The 17707-nt window shown below is 58.1% G+C and overlaps 2 protein-coding genes across 5 annotated transcripts; one reads left to right on the forward strand and one right to left on the reverse strand.

Moving 5' to 3' along the window:
- Positions 1–987: 987 nt before the first annotated feature.
- On the forward strand, positions 988–6949 carry PSMC3 (proteasome 26S subunit, ATPase 3). Its single transcript, XM_060104448.1, has 12 exons — positions 988–1253; positions 1515–1598; positions 2227–2352; positions 2794–2898; positions 3007–3069; positions 3337–3474; positions 3916–4059; positions 4170–4318; positions 5198–5294; positions 5518–5663; positions 6533–6614; positions 6761–6949. The coding sequence occupies exons 1-12, from the start codon at positions 1227–1229 to the stop codon at positions 6869–6871; spliced, it is 1272 nt and encodes a 423-aa protein (XP_059960431.1). The 5' UTR covers positions 988–1226; the 3' UTR covers positions 6872–6949.
- A 2176-nt stretch (positions 6950–9125) lies between these two features.
- On the reverse strand, positions 9126–16990 carry SLC39A13 (solute carrier family 39 member 13). Of its 4 annotated transcripts, none has more exons than XM_060105341.1 (10): positions 16913–16990; positions 15115–15423; positions 13126–13239; positions 12698–12819; positions 12208–12312; positions 12007–12096; positions 11174–11224; positions 10715–10847; positions 10444–10543; positions 9126–10350 (listed from the first exon to the last, which is right to left on the reverse strand). In XM_060105341.1, exons 2-10 carry the CDS (start codon positions 15413–15415, stop codon positions 10275–10277), a joined length of 1092 nt encoding a protein of 363 aa, XP_059961324.1. In that variant the 5' UTR covers positions 15416–15423; positions 16913–16990; the 3' UTR covers positions 9126–10274. The 4 variants fall into 4 exon arrangements, with proteins under 4 accessions (XP_059961324.1, XP_059961325.1, XP_059961326.1 ...); XM_060105344.1 differs by having other exon boundaries at positions 10262–10350; positions 10719–10847; XM_060105342.1 differs by lacking the exon at positions 12208–12312.
- Positions 16991–17707: the final 717 nt, after the last annotated feature.

The following is a 17707-nucleotide window of genomic DNA, read 5'->3' on the forward strand; positions in this document are numbered from 1 at the left end:
TATGGATTATATATTAGATATTACTGCATCAATATTAAATTCTTTAGGTATGACAATATATTATGCTATAATGTGTTGTAGTTACATATTAGAAGGTCTTTACTCTTAGGAGCCACAAGCTGAAATATTAGAGGTGAAGTGTCATGATGTCTTCAACTTACTTTGAAATGGTCCAGAAAAACACACATACACAAACAGAGCAAAAGCAAATGCAAAATGTCATCAATTAGTGAATCTAGGTGAAAGATGTACAGGTACTCATTGTCTATTCTTTCAACTTTTTAATATATTTAACACTTTTCACAATAAAAGACTCTAAGAAGTATATTCATCAGGGTTCTCCGGAGGAACAGATCCAATAGGAGTCATATATAATATATATAAAGAGATTTATTATAAGGAATTGGCTCACACAATTATGGAGTTGGGACATCTCCATGGTCTGTAGGGTAAATTGGCAAACTGGAAACCCAGGAATGCTGATGGTTTAGTTCCAGTCTGAATCAGAAGGGCTGAGAGCCAGTAGAGCTGATGGTGTAAATTCTAGTCTGAAAGCTAGCAGACACAAGACCCTATAAGAGATGATATTTCAGTTCAAGTTCCAAGCCTGGAAAAGACCCATGTCCCAGCTCAAGGCCATCAGGCAGGAGGAGGTCCCTCTATCTAGGGGGATGGTCAGGTTTTTGTTCTATTCAGGCCTTCAACTGATTGGACGAGGCCCATCCACTTTAGGGAATCCCCTAATTCCTAACTGGGCCAGATTTTGAGGTTGAAAACCCCCTTCAAAAGAACCCTTTCAGTTACCCGCCAGATTAGGACTACATTTCCCAAGAGCCCTGCGGGGCGCTCTCGTCTTTTCTCCCTCCCCTTTCCATTTGTTATCCAGGCCCCGCCCCGCTGCTCGTGCCAGCCAATAGCGAATTCGCCTCTCGCGCCGGCATCAACAGGACGGGGGCGGGAACGTTTCAGGAGCCGTGGGGGCGGGTCCTGTGGCCTCGGCTTCATCTTTTAAGTCGGAGAAGCAGTTTCGCTGTGGCAACTGGCCCAAGCTAATTCCGTCAAGAGCCGGACTTGGAGAAGGAGTCTGGCACTAATCAAGAGCAGGCGTGAGGAGAGATAATATTAACCTTTCTCCCCGGCTACTGCCCAGTCTGATCTTCGGCCTTCTCCTGCAGGGGGTGAATCTGCTGCCGAAACTCGAGAGTCCAGTGACTCGGCAGGAGAAGATGGCGACCGTGTGGGATGAGGCTGAGGTGGGCGCCGGGAGAGCTGGGGGCCCTGGAGCCGGGGCCAGTGGAGAGACGCACGTGGCGGAAGCGGAGGCGGTGGCTGGGGGGGATTCAAGGTCTAGCCCGGTCCCGGGGTTGGGACCGCTTGGGATGTGGGCAGGCGTCCCGACTCCTCCATTCTGGTTTTATGGGCGGGGAGTGGGCTAACTGAGGCTGTGAGTGGGCTTACTCACAGTCCTGAGTTAACCAACCTGACTTTAAGAAAGAAAATTTTGTTTTTCACAGCAAGATGGAATCGGGGAGGAGGTACTCAAGATGTCCACAGAAGAGATCATCCAGCGCACACGGCTGCTGGACAGTGAAATTAAGGTGGGCGCACAGCCCCTATGTCAGGCAGTGAAGCCCTTACACAGCAGGCCCTGGTGATCCACCTGCCTCGCTCATGTCGTTCTCGGCCTCCCTAGGCGAGGCGTGGGGACCGCGGTTTCCTTCTCGGACCAGGAAAAAAGAAAACTAAGCTTTAAACGGGACCAGAAGAGGGACAGGGTGATGGGAAACCAGGCCTGAGAGAAGGAATCATCAGACTGCCTTTCCCATTAAGGTCTTTAAGTATTCCTCTCAAGAATCCTTTTAGGAAATCCCCATTTTACAGATGAGGAAACTGAGGCTCAGAGAGTTTTTGTTTGTTTGTTTTACTGTGGTGAAGTACGCAGCCTGTAACAAAAGGCAGAACCTAAAATCTGTGTTTACGTGACTCAAAGTCTTGCTCTTTTCCCTTTAGTACAACTAATACTTCACCAGGAGGTTTCCACACTGGCCTCCTGTTCTGACCTCTGCTGGTTGTGGACACAGGCGCTGAGCATTCAGAGAGCCTTAGAGCTGAGTGAAGGGGGGCAGGAGGGTCCCCCAGGCAGCCTGGATAAGGCTCACCAATTACAAGGCCCTAGGATAAGCTGAGCTATAGCTGAATATTTGCCTCCAATCACCCTCATCCCAGATCATGAAGAGCGAAGTGTTGCGAGTCACCCACGAACTCCAAGCCATGAAGGACAAAATCAAAGAGAACAGTGAGAAAATCAAAGTGAACAAGACTCTGCCGTACCTGGTCTCCAACGTCATCGAGGTGTGTGTGTATGTGGAGGGGAAGAGAGGGGTCAGTGGGGCTTGGGACAGCCTGCGATGGGCCCACTGGGGAAAGAGTGGGTGGGTGTTCTGAGGCCTAAATTGCATGTAAGAGCTAAACCTCCTAGGGTTTCCTCTCCAGTGTGTATTTCCAGGGAGATATATAGGGCCTGAAAAAGCCTTGGAAGGTTCGCATGTTTCCTTTTCTACTGGTTATTTTTTCCTGGGGGTAGATGAGCTCTGCAGAGAAGCAACACCTGAGCAGAGATCTTACTAATCTGGTTTATTAACCACACCTTTGCTGGGCTCAGGGCTAGTCTGAGGACTGAGGTAGGGATGGCCAGCCCTGCCAGTGTTGAGATTGTCTCAGCCTCAGAAGCACTGGGCTCTGGAGAGTTCAAGGAACTGAGCTGGGCTTGATCTGAGCTTTTTCCTTTCCCAGCTTCTAGATGTTGATCCCAACGATCAAGAGGAAGATGGTGCCAATATTGACCTGGATTCCCAGAGGAAGGGCAAGTGTGCAGTGATCAAAACCTCTACACGACAGGTGAGGCTGGCCCAGCCATAGGAGAACTGAGGAGGGTGAGGGGTGGATGTGGGACAGGGAGCCTTACTAAGGCAGTAATTGAGGCTGCACCTGGAATCTCTCCTACAGACGTACTTCCTGCCTGTGATTGGGTTGGTGGATGCTGAAAAGCTGAAGCCAGGAGACTTGGTGGTGAGTGGTGTCCCTGAGCCCAGGCTGGGCTTTTCCAGCAAGGTTTCTCCCACTGATTAGCTGAGCCCCTGCCCCAGGCCCAGGTCATTGTTGGTCCTGAATGTCTGCAGAGCAGCCTGCAGAGTCTGAGAGCTTGTCTGCCTGCTCTTTGACTCTTGTGTTGCCCACTCTCATATCTTTCCTTTCATTCTGTAGACACCTGTCACCCAGCCACTCAGGTAGGCCTTGAGCTGAGACAAATCTGAAGTCTTTGTGCTGTGTCCCCAGGGTGTGAACAAAGACTCCTATCTGATCCTGGAGACCCTGCCCACAGAGTACGACTCGCGGGTGAAGGCCATGGAGGTGGACGAGAGGCCCACAGAGCAATACAGTGACATCGGGGGCCTGGATAAGCAGATTCAGGAGGTGAAGGAGGCATGGCAGCCTGACCAGCCTTTTGTATTTCTCTACTTCAGTGACCAGAGCACTTTCCCCCAGTTTGCCTCTTACCCTCATAGCATCCTAGGGAGGCAAGGAGGAGACCATGTAACAGTTTAGGAGACTGAGATCTCCTCAACTGAATGACTTGCCCAGGATCACAGAAGGTTAGGGCCAGAGCCAGGACTGGAACTCAGGCTCCTTTTTCTTGGCCCCGTGTCTTTTCTGCCATATCCATCTATTCCTGGGGAGTCCATAGCCAGCCTTGGTGGGAGCGAGCATTCTGTGTCCTCTGGATGTGGGGGAAGGAGAGGGCAGTGTCTCTGTACTGGAGTAGGAGGGTTACAGATAGGGGTTGAAGCTATTCAGGGTTGGGCTGTAGGAGCCCACAGGGCTTCACTGTCCTCACCCCGGACTTCTTCCCGGCAGCTGGTGGAGGCCATCGTCCTGCCAATGAACCACAAGGAGAAGTTTGAGAACTTAGGGATCCAGCCTCCAAAGGGGGTGCTAATGTACGGGCCCCCAGGTACGGGGAAGACCCTGCTGGCCCGGGCCTGTGCTGCACAGACCAAGGTGAGTGCTTCGGGAGGGATGAGGAGGCTAAAGCTCTGCCAATGGGCTCAGGTCGAAGGGGCTTCTCATCGTGCCTTTGGCCTGATATGTCAACCCCACCCCCGCCCCAGGCCACCTTCCTGAAGCTGGCTGGCCCCCAGCTGGTGCAGATGTTCATTGGGGATGGTGCCAAGCTAGTCCGGGATGCCTTTGCTCTGGCCAAGGAGAAAGCTCCCTCCATCATCTTCATTGATGAGCTGGATGCCATCGGCACCAAGCGGTAAGGGGGTGCTGAGTGCCACCAAGGGGAGTGTTCTCAATTCCAGCTCTCCCACCCTGTTCCCTACTCCCCCTGGGATGGTGGAAGCTCTGTTCTTGTGGTTGTACTTCTTAAATTCTCTTCTAAGTAGTCTCCCTGCTTCGTTTCTTTTCCCCTGACCATCCTTTCTCCTCACAGCTGCCAGCATGTTCCTTTCAAAACTTCACTCAGCTGCACCCACAGTCCCTCACGCAAACAGATCCTGCTTCCCTTCCTGGGCCTCCCCATTGCTTCTTGGGATAAATGCTGGGCTTGCCATGGCCTGCAAGGCCGCTGTGTGGCTGCCCCTGCTCCCCTCCAGCTTCATCCTGTCCCTGCCTTCCCCTTCCCTCTGGACTCCCTCCACAGTGTCCCCTCAGTTTGCAGGCCCAGTCTGGTGGGAGAGATTTTGCATCTGCTGTTTCCTCTCTGGAATGTACTTTTCTTTTTCCCCTGTTCTCCATTGGCTGGTTGCCCAGCCGATGTGTTTTCAACCTTCAGATCTCAGCCTGAGGGGACACTTGCTCAGAGACGCTTGCCTGGGCTCCCTGTTATGTGCCAAGTCTGGGCCAGATCTCTGTATTTCTAAGTTTTAGCTCAGATATGATGACACATCCATCAGGGGCATAGGCCAGGCAGTGGGTTTTGCTCACTGTTTTATCTTAAACCCAGCACCTGATCCCAGGAGCTTCTCCAGTCCCTGACACCATTTCTGTGCTGGTCCCTGGGCTGGGGGCCCCAGGTTGAGTGCGACTTTTCCCTGCCCTGGATGGGTTGGGTTGGGCTTCTGGTGGTGGAGGAGAGGAGGGCTCTCCCTGAGCTGTGTCCTCACCCGTGTGTCGGGCCTCCTGTGTGCCCCAGCTTTGACAGTGAGAAGGCCGGGGACCGGGAGGTGCAGAGGACGATGCTGGAGCTTCTGAACCAGCTGGACGGGTTCCAGCCGAACACCCAAGTGAAGGTGAGTATTGTCACTTCACAGGTGAAGAACGTGGGGCTTAGAGTTCAGGGGATCTTCTCTGTCATCTAGCTGATGGAGCTAGAATTAGAATTGGGGTCGGTCTTGAATATTCCCTGCCGTTTCATGTGGACCCTGAGCTATCTCTTTGCCCGTCGTGGCTATGACTGTTGCCTGTCTGAACCCTTCCTTCTCAACTCAAGTTTCCGCTTCTCCTGTTGCTCAGGTAATTGCAGCCACTAACAGGGTGGACATCCTGGACCCTGCCCTGCTCCGCTCAGGCCGCCTGGACCGCAAGATCGAGTTCCCGATGCCCAACGAGGAGGCCCGGGCCAGAATCATGCAGATCCACTCCCGAAAGATGAATGTCAGGTGGGCAAAGACACAAGCAAGGCGCTGAGACCTAAAGGGGCAGCAGCAGAGCTGTCTCTGGCCTCTTTGTACTGACCTTCCCCAGGCCTAGGTTCTCCCCCTCTCCATGTCCCTTTCACACCGAGCGCTGTTCCACACGCTGGCCTCCATTTCTCCCCAGGTGCCCGACAGAGTCATGCTGGGGCCCAGGCCCCAGCTGAAGGTGCTGTGCTCCTTAGGGCCCACCTGCACACACACCCCCACAGCCCTCCCCTATGGTCAGAAGGTGTGCAGGCTGGAGGCCCTGTTTCCTGGCCACCCCTGCCCCAGCAGATGAATGCAGCCCAGCATGGCCCAGGGCAATCCTGCCAGGGGCCAGGTGGACCTGGGTTCAGATCTGTTTGACCATCAGCAGGTGGCGTGACCTCTCTAAGCCTCCGTTTTCTTATCTGGGACTTGGGGATAAGGGCTCCGACCTCACGGGGTTGCGGCAATGTCAAGTGCAGTACTTGGCGCGTGAGATGAGTAACTGGTAGCAGCAGTGCTGTGCTGATGCAGGGCCCGCGCTGCTTGGGAGGCAGAGGGATGGCTCTTTTGTCTCCACAACCTCCTGTTCCCCTGCCTCAGGCTGAATTCCCGAGTCTCAGGTGCAGACTTCTAGAACGCTAGCGCTCAAGAGACACTAGGAGTAACTTGGTCTAATCTGCTTTGACCTTCCTCCGTTCCTCTCCCCCTCGTGTGGAGGAGAGAACAAGGCACAGTGGGGAAGGGAGTTGCCCGTGATGGCGGCGAGTTGACCTCGCTGCTTGACGGAGGCACGTGGGAGGACGTGGGCTCCCCCGCCCACTCCCGTCAGTGGCTGAGCCCTGTGATACCTCCCCACCTCCCAGCCCTGACGTGAACTACGAGGAGCTGGCCCGCTGTACAGACGACTTCAACGGGGCCCAGTGCAAGGCCGTGTGTGTGGAGGCGGTGAGTAGTGGGCCGAGCGGCTGGGCGCTTCATGCCTCCTCCCCTGGACAGGCTGCTAAGGGGAAGAGGCTGAGAAGGTGGAGGCCTCTGGGAGCCGGGCTGGGGGTCTGGGGAGGCACCCTAGAGCCTGTCTGTCCTGGGTGCAGGGCATGATCGCGCTGCGCAGGGGCGCCACAGAGCTCACCCACGAGGACTACATGGAGGGCATCCTGGAGGTACAGGCCAAGAAGAAAGCCAACCTGCAGTACTACGCCTAAGGGGTCGCCTGCCACACCTGTTCTCTGGCCTCTTGCTGGTTAAAACTCGTAATAAAGGATGGTTTCAGGTTCCCGCCACCACCTGTCTGGCTCGCCTTCCCTGGGCTCTGGGTAGAGGAGTGGGGGCAGATGCAGGAGGCCCCTTCCCCAGGTGCTGCTACCCGAGACAGCCGAGGGCCTCAAACGCCTTGTCGGGGTGAGGCCCTCTTGGAGGGGTGGGCGTGTGCCACAGCTGTTCCCGGGGGTCTTCTGCCTCCCCCATCATGTCCCTGCAGACCTCTCTCTCCACACTCCCTGACCTGCCTCTCTGAGCTTTTGAGGCCCGTGGTGCTGCAGCTCTAGTATGAGGGGCCTGAAGGGAAGCCAAACTAGTTTTTCTCTTCTTTTTTGAATTTTGGTGTTCTGGCCCTAGGCCTCGCTTCCTTATAAAGCCCCGGCTCTGGGTCTTTGCTCCCTTGTTTCCTGGCCCCCAAGCCTCCTGTTTCTCTACACGTTCCTTTCAGCTGTTGGCCCGTTTCCTCTGGCTGAAAAATGAACGTTGAGCAAGATCTACTCTGAGAGCCCTTCTAGGCCTAAGCGTGGTCACGCTGTGTTCTCTCCCACCCCCCAGTTCTGCCGTCAGCCCCATATCCCGTCAGCTTCCTTTACCATCTTGCTGGTCCTCTTCTGTCTACCAGCCTTCCAGCTCCCCGACCTGGAACCTGACCTGGTGGTTCACTGTTCACTGAGCCCTCACCCTGAGCCGCGTGCTATGCAGGTCGTGTGCATGGTTTTATTGAGTTAATCGCAGTAACTACCAATAGGGTGGCCCCGCTTTATAGATGCATTTCGAGCAACTGGGCCAGGATTGCACAACTCTTAGACGGCGTAGCTAGGTTTCAAACCCAGGACTAAGAATAAAGCCCAGTTTATGTTGTGCTGTCTTAGCAGCTTTAACCACCCCCTGAATGGCCTTTCAAAGCAGCAGCCCTTTAGAACTCTCCATCAGCTCTCGCCCCCTGGCAGAAGCCCTTTACCCTCCTTTTCCCATCACCTCCCCTGAAGGGACATGCCCACAGTCAGAGAGCTACTGACTGCCGGCCTGTCTGGAGTTCCCCTCTCTCTAGTCCCACCGCCTCCAAGCCGCCATCCTGAGTGTCAGGGTGCACCCCCATGGCGCTCTCCTTGGTGATCCCACTGACTTCCCATCCCCCGGAGGAGCCCCAGCACAGCCTCGGAAGTGCTCTTGTTCTGGCCCTCTCCTGGGCTTAGCTGCCCCGGCTCCCGCATCTCTCACCCCGACCCCCCGCGCCCACCTGCGTAAAGCTGCAAGCACCAACCTCACCCCTGACCTTGGGGTCCTCATTTATACATGGGGCGCCACTGCCTCCTTCAGCGGGCTGAGTGCCATGACTGCACGTGCATCTGTCATCCAACACACGAGGAGCCCCAGGGCCTGCTCGGGAGGCGGGGACTGCCAGGACAGCCCTGGGTTCCTTCCTGGCTTCTGTCAGGCCTGGACCCACCAGGTCCTGGGCGTGTCACAATCAGCTGAAGCAGAGCCCTTTTTGCTGAAAATACTGAGTCAGGCACTCCCAGCTGAGGATACAGCCCATCTGGGCTTCACAGCCCCCGTATCAGCCTCCGTGACATGGCGCGGATGCGCTGTCCGCCAACAGCCTGCTGAAGGTAGGAGAGGAAGTGGGACTCCACTTCCCGCATCTGCTCTCCTAACAGCACTGGGGAAGCAGCTCCCCCCGTGCCTGAGGCTGTCTTCATTCTCAGCATATTCACTGGCGGTGAGGGTATGGTTTAGAAAAAAGATCTCATTTTTTCTTTTCTTTCTTTTTAATGAAAAATAACTATTTCATGGAGGCCAAACCTGGAGATGACTTTGTGGATGGAGCTCCCTTCCATGGTTAAAATTACTCGGGGCAGGCCAGGAAAAAGCCCTTGGTTCGTAGGTCTATGAGGACACCACCCTTGGGGGTGATGCGGGCTATAATGGCCTAGAGCCAGGCTTGTTTTATTGGCGTAAAAAGCTAACAACAAAATAAACCAGGGAAACATGAAATGTATACCCTGTTCTGAGAAGCACCCCAAAAGTAACAGCTCAGAGACGAAGCAGAAGGCCCAGAAGGCGGGGATGACAGTGGAGATCAGCTGGGCGGCCTGCAGGAGCTGGGGCCCGCAGAGCAGCCAACCTGGCTGGAGCACGGGGTGGCCGGAAAAGCCCTGCTTGACCATGGGCTCTGGTATGCAGAACAGAGGCAGCCAGTTTGTGTATATTTATTTGCATCTCATCTATAGAACAGGTATTTACAGATAAAAATGGAACCACAGCGGAACTGCCGTAAAACCATTCAGACCCTCTTGATGGCTACTTCTCAAGACGCCCACGGTCAAGCAGCAGGGCTGGAGCCTGGTTGTGGAGTGGGCCAGCTGAGTACCTGGGCGTCAGCCAAGGGAAATAGCTGGGGATTATGGCTTCAGCATCCCCAGAGCACATTCCTGAGTGCTGACAATGTGGAGCCCTCGCCACCCCCGCCTAGCCCCACCCACAGTGGGACAGGAAAAGGGGCCCGAGCCGGGGGCAGGGGGGTGGGGGGGCAGCCACTGCTCACCCTCTTCCTGCCCTCAGAGTGTCTGCCTGGACCCTGTGCTGGCACGAGCATCCCTGAGCCGACTGGGAAGCTTCTGGCCCGGGGCTGCTCGCTGCCCTGCTGGCTGCTGTTTGGCAGCTGGAGGTGGCAGAGCCGCGGGCGTTGCCAGGGAGCATTCCCTGGGGGAACAGGAGCTGGGCCAGGGCAAGCAGCCACGGGGAAAAGGTCTTAGAAAGCATCTCCCGGCTCCATGCTGGGAAGGGTAGGACTGTCAGTGCTGAGTGGTGCTGGGGGCTACACGAGCACCTGCCTCTCCTTTCTTTGGCCTTGGAGCTGGTGAAGGAAGGGCCAGGACACTGGACACAGCAGAGAGGAGGCGCCCCAGCCTCGGTTCCTGGCTGCCCAGGGCTGGGTGCATGTGCAGAGAGGCCCCAGCAGGAGACAGCTTTGGGGCTCCCTGCAGCCCTGGGCTCCTTGGGCTGCTCTCACTCCTCCTGGCATCCTGGTGGGCAGAGGCCTCTGCTTGGGACCAGTGTTCTGCTCCTCACTGCCGACTCCAGGAGGTGCAGGGTGACAGGGTGGCAAGGAGAGAAGACCACAGTGTGGCTGGAGGCAGGTGTGGGCATCGGGCCCTGGGCCCAGTACACGAGGGATCACAGTGTCGGTCCTGCACACGGTCACATGTGCACACCACACACACACTCCGTCCTCTTGTCAGGTCGGAGGACTCGCTCGCTCTCTGCCTCACACACACACACACACGGTCACAGAGTGGATCTGAGTCTCTTATTGCTGTGCAGGGGGTGGGGCGTCAGGGACAGTTACTCGACGAAGACCGAGAACAGCACCATCACCACAATGCCCGTGCAGAGCAGAAGCACTTGCTGCAGGGAGCGCCTGTGGGGAGAGGGGCAGGGGCTCAGGGGGCGGCGATGGCCGAGATGCGGGGGGCAGAGGCCCTGCGAATGGCAGTGCCAGTGGGTAGCTCACCATGGGTCATCTTCCTCCAAGAGGTCGGGCAGCACGTTCACCAGGGCGATGTAGAGAAAGCCGCCAGAGGTGAAGGGCAGGATCCAGGCCACAGTCTCCTCTGCAGCAGGAGAAGCCCTGACTGGCTGGGAGTCCAGGGGAGCCATGTGTACTACACTCCCTCCCGCAGGGTGGACCGGGGGCAGAACCTGGCCTGGACACCAGGGTCAGGGCAGCTGTGACCTTTGGCTGGGGCCCCTCTGCTGACCGCCACCACCCACCACGCCCGTACCTACTCCCTTGGGGGACTGCGTACAGATGGCGAAGCAGGCACCCAGCAGGCCCCCCAAGGCCGTTGAGAGCTGCAGCTTGGCTGCGCTCCATCGGTCAAAGCCGGCCCGGAGCAGGATGGCAAAGTCGCCCACCTGAGGGGAGGTCCAGACGATCACTCTGGGCCCCAGTGGGGCCAGATGCCCTGAGCATCGCAGGCATGGACACGCACACCAAGCCCCTTGCACCCGCCCCATAGCTGGGACCACCCCGTGCCCCAGCCCGCATCCCCTCGGCTGGGACCCCCGTCCCGAGGATGCTGGAGCACAGCTGAAACGGTGGCTGCAGCCTATAGGCTGAGCAGCTCCAGGCCTCTGTGGTCCAGCCGCCCAAGCCCACCATTGCTGGGTAGTCCCACCCCGAATCCCTGCCCCCAGCTCCACACCCACATGGCTGATCATGGGAACCCTCTGGCACTCACCTCATGGGGGATCTCATGCAGGAGGATGGCCATGGTGGTCAGGAGCCCGATCTGCAGGGAGGGGAGGGAGTCTGTGGGGTCTGTGCCGAGGGCTAGGGCACCCACTTGTCTGCTCATTCTACAAACATTTACTCTGCTCTGGGTGCCCTGGCTGGGTACCATCTGGCTGCTAGAAATATCGTAGCAAATAAAACAGACAAGGAACCTGCCCCCAAGAAGCTAACAGCCTGGAGTGGAGAGGCAAGGACTGAGTAAACAGACAAAGAACCACGTGATTCCACACCATGACAGGTGCTGTGGGGAAAGGATGGGCTGGGTGCTGTGGGACATGATGGGCCTGACTGAGATGAGGGGTCAGCAAAGGCCTCTTTGAGAAAGTGCACTTTAAGCTGAAGCCTGAAGGACGAGGAGCCAGCAGTTCCAAGAGTGGAAGAAAGAACATTCCAAGCAGAGGCAACAGTGAGCTGGAGGCTACCAGAGGGGAAGGAGGTTGGCCAGTTCAAGAGTAGGCAGACCCTGGGGCCAAAGCGCAGAGGGCAGAGGGAGGAGGTGGGGGGGAGAAGCATCTAGAAGCAGGCAGGGGCCAAGCACAGCAGCCTGGCAGAGGCCTGTGGTCCCAACAAGGAGTGTCCGCAGCAAGAACAGACCAGTCGGTGGTGGAGACAGGAGGCTGTGTCCAGGAGAGCAGCAGGGAGGCGTAGATGAGGGTGCTGTGATGGACGGGGCAAGGAGGAGACGCCTGGGACCTATTCTGGAGGCGGAGCCCACTGGTTAACGCAGGCACCACCCTTCCCACCGGACGGCCTGGGTCCCACTGCCCCAGCCCCACTCACCTTCTTGCTCACGAGGAAGCTGGCAGCCACAGCCAGCCCGTGGGTGAAGTTGTCTATGGTGTTGGCCAGCAGGTTGAGATAGCCACTGACCTGGGCGAAGGGAGAGAAAGCTGGGTTGAGCCGGGTGGGCAGGGCTGAGTTGGGCCGGCCACTCGGGGTGGGGCGGCTGCAGGAGGAGGGGGCCCTGGGCGGGCCACTCACTTTGATGTTCCGGACCACGGCGCTCAGGCCGGGCCCTGCAGCTGGCTGGGCCAGATGGTGGCCTCCACTGAGCGCGGCCGCAGCTGCAGGGTCTTTGCTGGGGGCCTAGGGCCAGGAGAAGGAGGGAGACGTGACATTAGACGCCCCCCACTCGGTCAGGGTGGACAGAAAGGGAGTGAAAGATGGAGAACAGATACAAAGGGAACACCACTTTATCTGGCTGGACTCTGCTGCTCAATCAGCCGGGTGCCCCCGGACCCAGCAGACCCTCTGCCTCCCGCGCTGCTCTCACTCTTAGTCCATGACAACAAGCCACGGCAGGGGCTGATGCCCAGATCCTTCCAAACAAGCTGGCCCAGCCTCCCAGAGCTCCCAGGAAAGGGCCAAGAGACACTCTTTTCAGGGCTTGACTCAGAACTTGGGCCTCCAGGCCCTGGCACCACCACAGAGCAGAGGCTGACCTGTGTAGGCTCTGGGGTTTGGGGCTCACCTGGCTAGTCTCCTCCTCCTTGCTGTCCAAGAACATCTTCTCCAGCGCCAGGAAGATCAGGAAGCCAGCAATGACCCACAGTCCCAGCTGCTGTTGCTGCTGCAGGCTCTGCCCCTCACCACCTGCAGGGGGCAGCACTGATACACCAGGCCAAGACAGGGCCACAGAAGGGGGGCTCCCTGGGGTGGGACCTAGTCCAGGGCAGTGACAGGGGCAGGGTGCCAGGACTGGCTGGTGGGGCAGTTGGGCCCCAGGAACTCCCACAGGGACCAGGGCACTGGGACCAGGACAAGTTCCCTGCCAGACGTCCAGAACCCCCTCACAGTCATTCTACAGAGCAGGCAGGGTCTAGGCCATCCCTGGGCATGGGCACCGGTCCCCACCTATCGCCTGTCACCCTCCTGCCCCCGGCCTGTGGTCTCACTCACCAGGGCTGGCACTGTACGTGTAGGCCCACGCCTCGGGCAGCAGGTGTAGAAACACATTGCCCAGGAGTCCCCCCAAGGCAAAGCTGAGCAGCTGCTTCAGGCGCCGGGCCCCAGCTACAAGGCAGAGATGTGAGACCTGGGAGCTGGGGCACCAGAGCCCCTGGCCTGACCTCTGCCTCACCCAGCTTACTGGGCTCCTAGTGTGGTCCCAACCAGACTGCAAGTCTCCGGAAGGCTGGACATGGGCTGCTGGCCTTCCTGGGTCCCCAACCCTTCGGTCCCAGCAAGGGCTGGTGCCCAGCAGGAATACACCACGACCTGCGGGCCGACCGTGGGGCCACTACTGCTTCAGGGTTAAGAGACTGGGCTTGGGAGGCTGACAGGTCCCAGCTCCCCAACCCACCAGCTGGTAACCTTGGGCAGATTACTCCTGGGACTCAACTTCATCATCTGTAAACTGGGGACAACTGTATCTATCTGACAGGGATCTTGTGTGAATTAAACCAGCGGTCCCCAACCTTTTTGGCAACAGGGACCGGTTTAGTGGAAAACGATTTTTCCACGGACGGGGGTGGTAACGCGCGTGACGGGGCGCGGCAGATGAAGCTTCGCTCGCTTGCCCACCGCTCACCTCCTGCTGTGCGGCCCGGGGGGTTGGGGACCCCTGAATTAAACAACAATACATATAGCAAGTGCTTATTAAGTGGGAATTTTTCTCTTCTCAGCCACTGTTACTCTCAGAAAAGTGGCAGAGATTTGAGGACTTGTGCAGACGTGCAATATCCAGAGTTAGAAGTGCCCTAAGGGGGCCATGTCGAAACCCTTGGTTTGATAGACAAACTGAGGCCCAGAAGGAAGAGGCAGCTTGGTGGTGGGGTGGGATCCCAGGGGGAAGCTGCTGCTTCCAGGCTGTGTGACCTTGGGCTCCTCCAAGAACTTCCCTGTGCCTGTGCTTCCCCATTTGTAAAACAGAGCTAATAATCCAAGTCCTCCCTAGGTTGACCTCTCAGGGATGCTATGAGAGGGGCTGAACTGATACACAGGCAAGACAGCAGAAGAGGGCCCTGTTCACAGCTGGGGCACCAGCCCTCAGCCCAGTGCCTGGCACAGTTGCGTTCATAACCATCTGTTGAATGAACAGTTCCTGGAGCCTGGCAGGCAGCACGAGCCCCTGGGGGACCCTCATTTCAAAGACTCCCGTGGCCTGGTCCAGACCTACTATGTCATACTCTTGGGTGGGGGTGACAGGCACCTGCGTTTTTAGCAGCTCCCCGTCTGATCTTCTTTATCTTTCATTATAGCATGTCACCTGTGGACACATGCACAGCCAAGGAAAAGCCTCTGCCAGGCCTGCACCCATCTCCCAGCCCCCCTCTCCAGAGGCAGGCCAGCTACCAGCCTCTCGTGTGTCCTTGGGTGAGGCCGCCCCAGGGGCTCTGGGTCTGAGCGCCCTCTTGCACTGTGAGCAGGGACTGAAGGGAGAGGCAGCGCGACGCCCAGCACTGGCTCGCGAACATGGAGCCCCGTCCCTGCACCGGGCCCGTCTCCTAAGTGCTTTGCCGACGTTAGTTCATTTAATCGTCACAATAACACCTGTGAGGTAGATACTATTATTATCCTCATGTTTCAGGTTGGGAGCTTAAGGCAGAGAGAAGTTTAGGAACTTGCCCAATACCACCCAACTGGTAAGTGGCAGAGCCAAGATTTGAACCCAGGCAGCCCGGCACCCTATTTCCAGCCTTGTTTCTTGCCTCACAGTGAATGTTTGCTGACTTTCATCTTTCAGAATAAGCAGATGCACAAACGAATGAACAATTGAGCACGGCGCACCCTGGCTCACTGGACCAAGGTGAGGAATTGTGCTGGGTCCCCACCCTCCACCACAGACACACTGCCACTTGGGATCAGAGACCCGGCTCTCCCAGGAAGAGCAGCAGCATGTTTCCCGCGCCATCGGCTGCCCCATGGTGCCAGAGGAGGGTCACCCACCTTCTGAGCGCAGCATGGTCCCCATCTCCAAGGGAATGATGAGCAATGGGAAGACCCCGCTGAGCCCCACCATGAGTGAGCCCAGGAGGGAGCAGATCCACGTGTCTAGCCTCTCTCCGCTCAGCAGGGCCCCCCAGGACTCGCTTTCCTTATTGTCCAGGCGACAGGCTGCTGCCACCCCCCGGCTCCGGAAGGCCTGCTGGGAACCCCCAGCCCCTCCCAGGAGCTCCAGGGCAAGAGCAGCAAGGAAGAGGAGCCTCTGTCCCGCCATGCCACAACCAGGGCAGGGACATCCAGGCATGCCACGTGCTGAAAAACAAAGTTCACTTACGTGAGCTGCCACCCTTGGCCGCACACCTGCTTAGGAAACGTGGCATCTTAACCCTCCCCCCACTCCCAGTGGCCATGGCACCCGCCCTCCTGCTTGCCTCCCCCAGGGCCTCTGAGGATCCCAGTGATGGGTGCACAGAGCAAAAGGGCCCTGGTCCGCCACATCCCACTCCCAAGGAGCACACATTTTTTCCTTGGGAGCCAGTTCCAGGCTGTGTGTCAGCCTGTCCGCCTGAGGCTAAACTTTTCTTAATGACAGGGTGAGGCGCTGGCTGGGTTCCCCTCAGGCACCGGTAGGCCTGGCCCAGCTGGGTGTCTGGCTGCCAGGAGAGGCTTGGCTGCCAGGATGCGCCCCAGTGAGGACACCCCCAGGGATGGCGGCCAGCACAGTCTAGCTTGATGGGGCAATGTTAGGAGGTGCAGGTGGGGAAACCAAGCAGCTGAGATAGGTCAAGACCATCAGGGCTTCTTCCTAGGAAATGAGTCCAATATCCCTGGGGCACGGAGACAGACAGGAGGTGGGAATAAGAGAGAGGATTCTTCAGTTAGGAGCTGCCTCACAGATGTGCAGAGCACGGGCTTTGAAGACCCGCCCTTGACTTTGTGCTCTGCATTTACAGCTGCTTGACTGCGGACAAGTCCCTAAAGCCCCTCTCTGAGCCTCAGTCTCCTCGTCTGTAGCAGGGAGGTAAGTATTGCCTCCCTCACACAGTGGTGAAAATGAGATGAGCTTGCTAATCAGGTGAGCGTGCCTGGCATGGAGGAGGCACAGAGAACCCTCCTTATGTTGCGGGAGCCCAGGAGCACCAGGCAGCAGGAGTGTACCCAGCAGACGGATCACAGGATCTGGATGTGAGTCAACCAAGACGGAAGTTCAACCTGGAAACTCAGGCATGAGGTTTAAATGTGGTCTGCCCTCCCTCATGCTGGCTGTGACCTTGAGCCAGTGATGTCCTTGCCTCAGTTTCCTCATCTGCTGATGGAGGTGGGAGGGAGGGAAAGCAGCTGGAAAAGATGCTCGGGTCTAGGACCTCCAGGCCTTAACGGGACCCTGATGAAACCCTCTGGGCTCCACTGGGGACCAAAGGCAGGACTGCGCCAGGCCGGACTTGGAGGCAGAGGCGGGTCAGGGGACAAGTTTGAGGACAGGAGAGGTGAGGGGACAAGTTTGGGACAGGAGAGGGGGTACCGAGAGAGTCGGAGAGCAGAGGGAAAGCAGAAAGCAAGAGCGGGAGAGCCAAGAGTGAGAGAGCCAGAGACGGATGCGGAGGCGGAGAGAGAGGGAGAGATAGGGAGAGATGGGGAGCGACGCGTGGGGAGACAGGGGAGAAGAGCCCGAGGAAGTTTAACTCCCGGGCTCTGGGCGAGAGGCCCAGGTCTGATCTGGACAAGCCGGGTCGGGGGCAAGGGGATCGGCAGAGTCCGTCTCGTCAGGGGCTCTGGCCCTGGGGGTGCGGCGGTCACTCACCGTGCGGCGGCGACGGCGGCGGAGGCGCTCCGGACGGCCCCGGCCATCCAGCTGCGGCACAGCGCCCCGCCCCGGCCCTGCCCCGCCCGGCCTGGCCGCCCGGCCCCCGGCCCGGAGCCGCCCCCTGCGTGCGGCCACGTCACACGGGACCTGTCCGGAACCCAACGCGCCGAGCGCCGCGGGGTCGTGGGGAGCGGCGGTGGGAGAGCGCTTCCGCCTCGAGGCCATGGGGGACCCGGGAGGCTGGCGCACTTCCGCTCGGGCGGGCCCGGGACGGAGGGGAGGGTCGGGCGGAAGTGGGGGCCCCGTGGGCACCCAGCACAGTCCGGCTGCGCAGGGCGGAGACGGCGGCCCCGCGGGGACCGCGAGCAGTTGGGTGGCTGCGCTTGCGGGTCTGCCCGCCGCTTCCTCTCTCGGGCGGCAGTCCCAGCCGCGGCCGCACGGGGGCGCGCTCTGCTGCCAGACTGCACCGTCCCGGGACGGGGTCGGGGTAGGAGGATGGCTGCGGCGCTCCTGCTCTGAGTCAGCCCGGCCTGGCTCCTCCATGAGCAAGGGAAAGGGGAAGTGCCTGCCGCAGGGAGGGGCCTAGCCCCGGGAACCTCAGAAGAGGGAATTTTATTCTTACTCATCGAATTATTTTTATGCTTTGGTTTTTCACTGGGAACCTCAGGCCTTTGTCTCCAGGCTTGTAACCCTTTGGAGTCCAATGCACGGTGGCCTGACACTGCTGCTGGTAACCCCAAACCTGGGGGAGCAAAGGCTCTGTGCTTCCCTCACCTCAGACTGGGGCAGCAA

Source organism: Mesoplodon densirostris, chromosome 7, assembly GCF_025265405.1.
Source record: "Mesoplodon densirostris isolate mMesDen1 chromosome 7, mMesDen1 primary haplotype, whole genome shotgun sequence".
Classification (NCBI taxonomy): domain Eukaryota; kingdom Metazoa; phylum Chordata; class Mammalia; order Artiodactyla; family Ziphiidae; genus Mesoplodon; species Mesoplodon densirostris.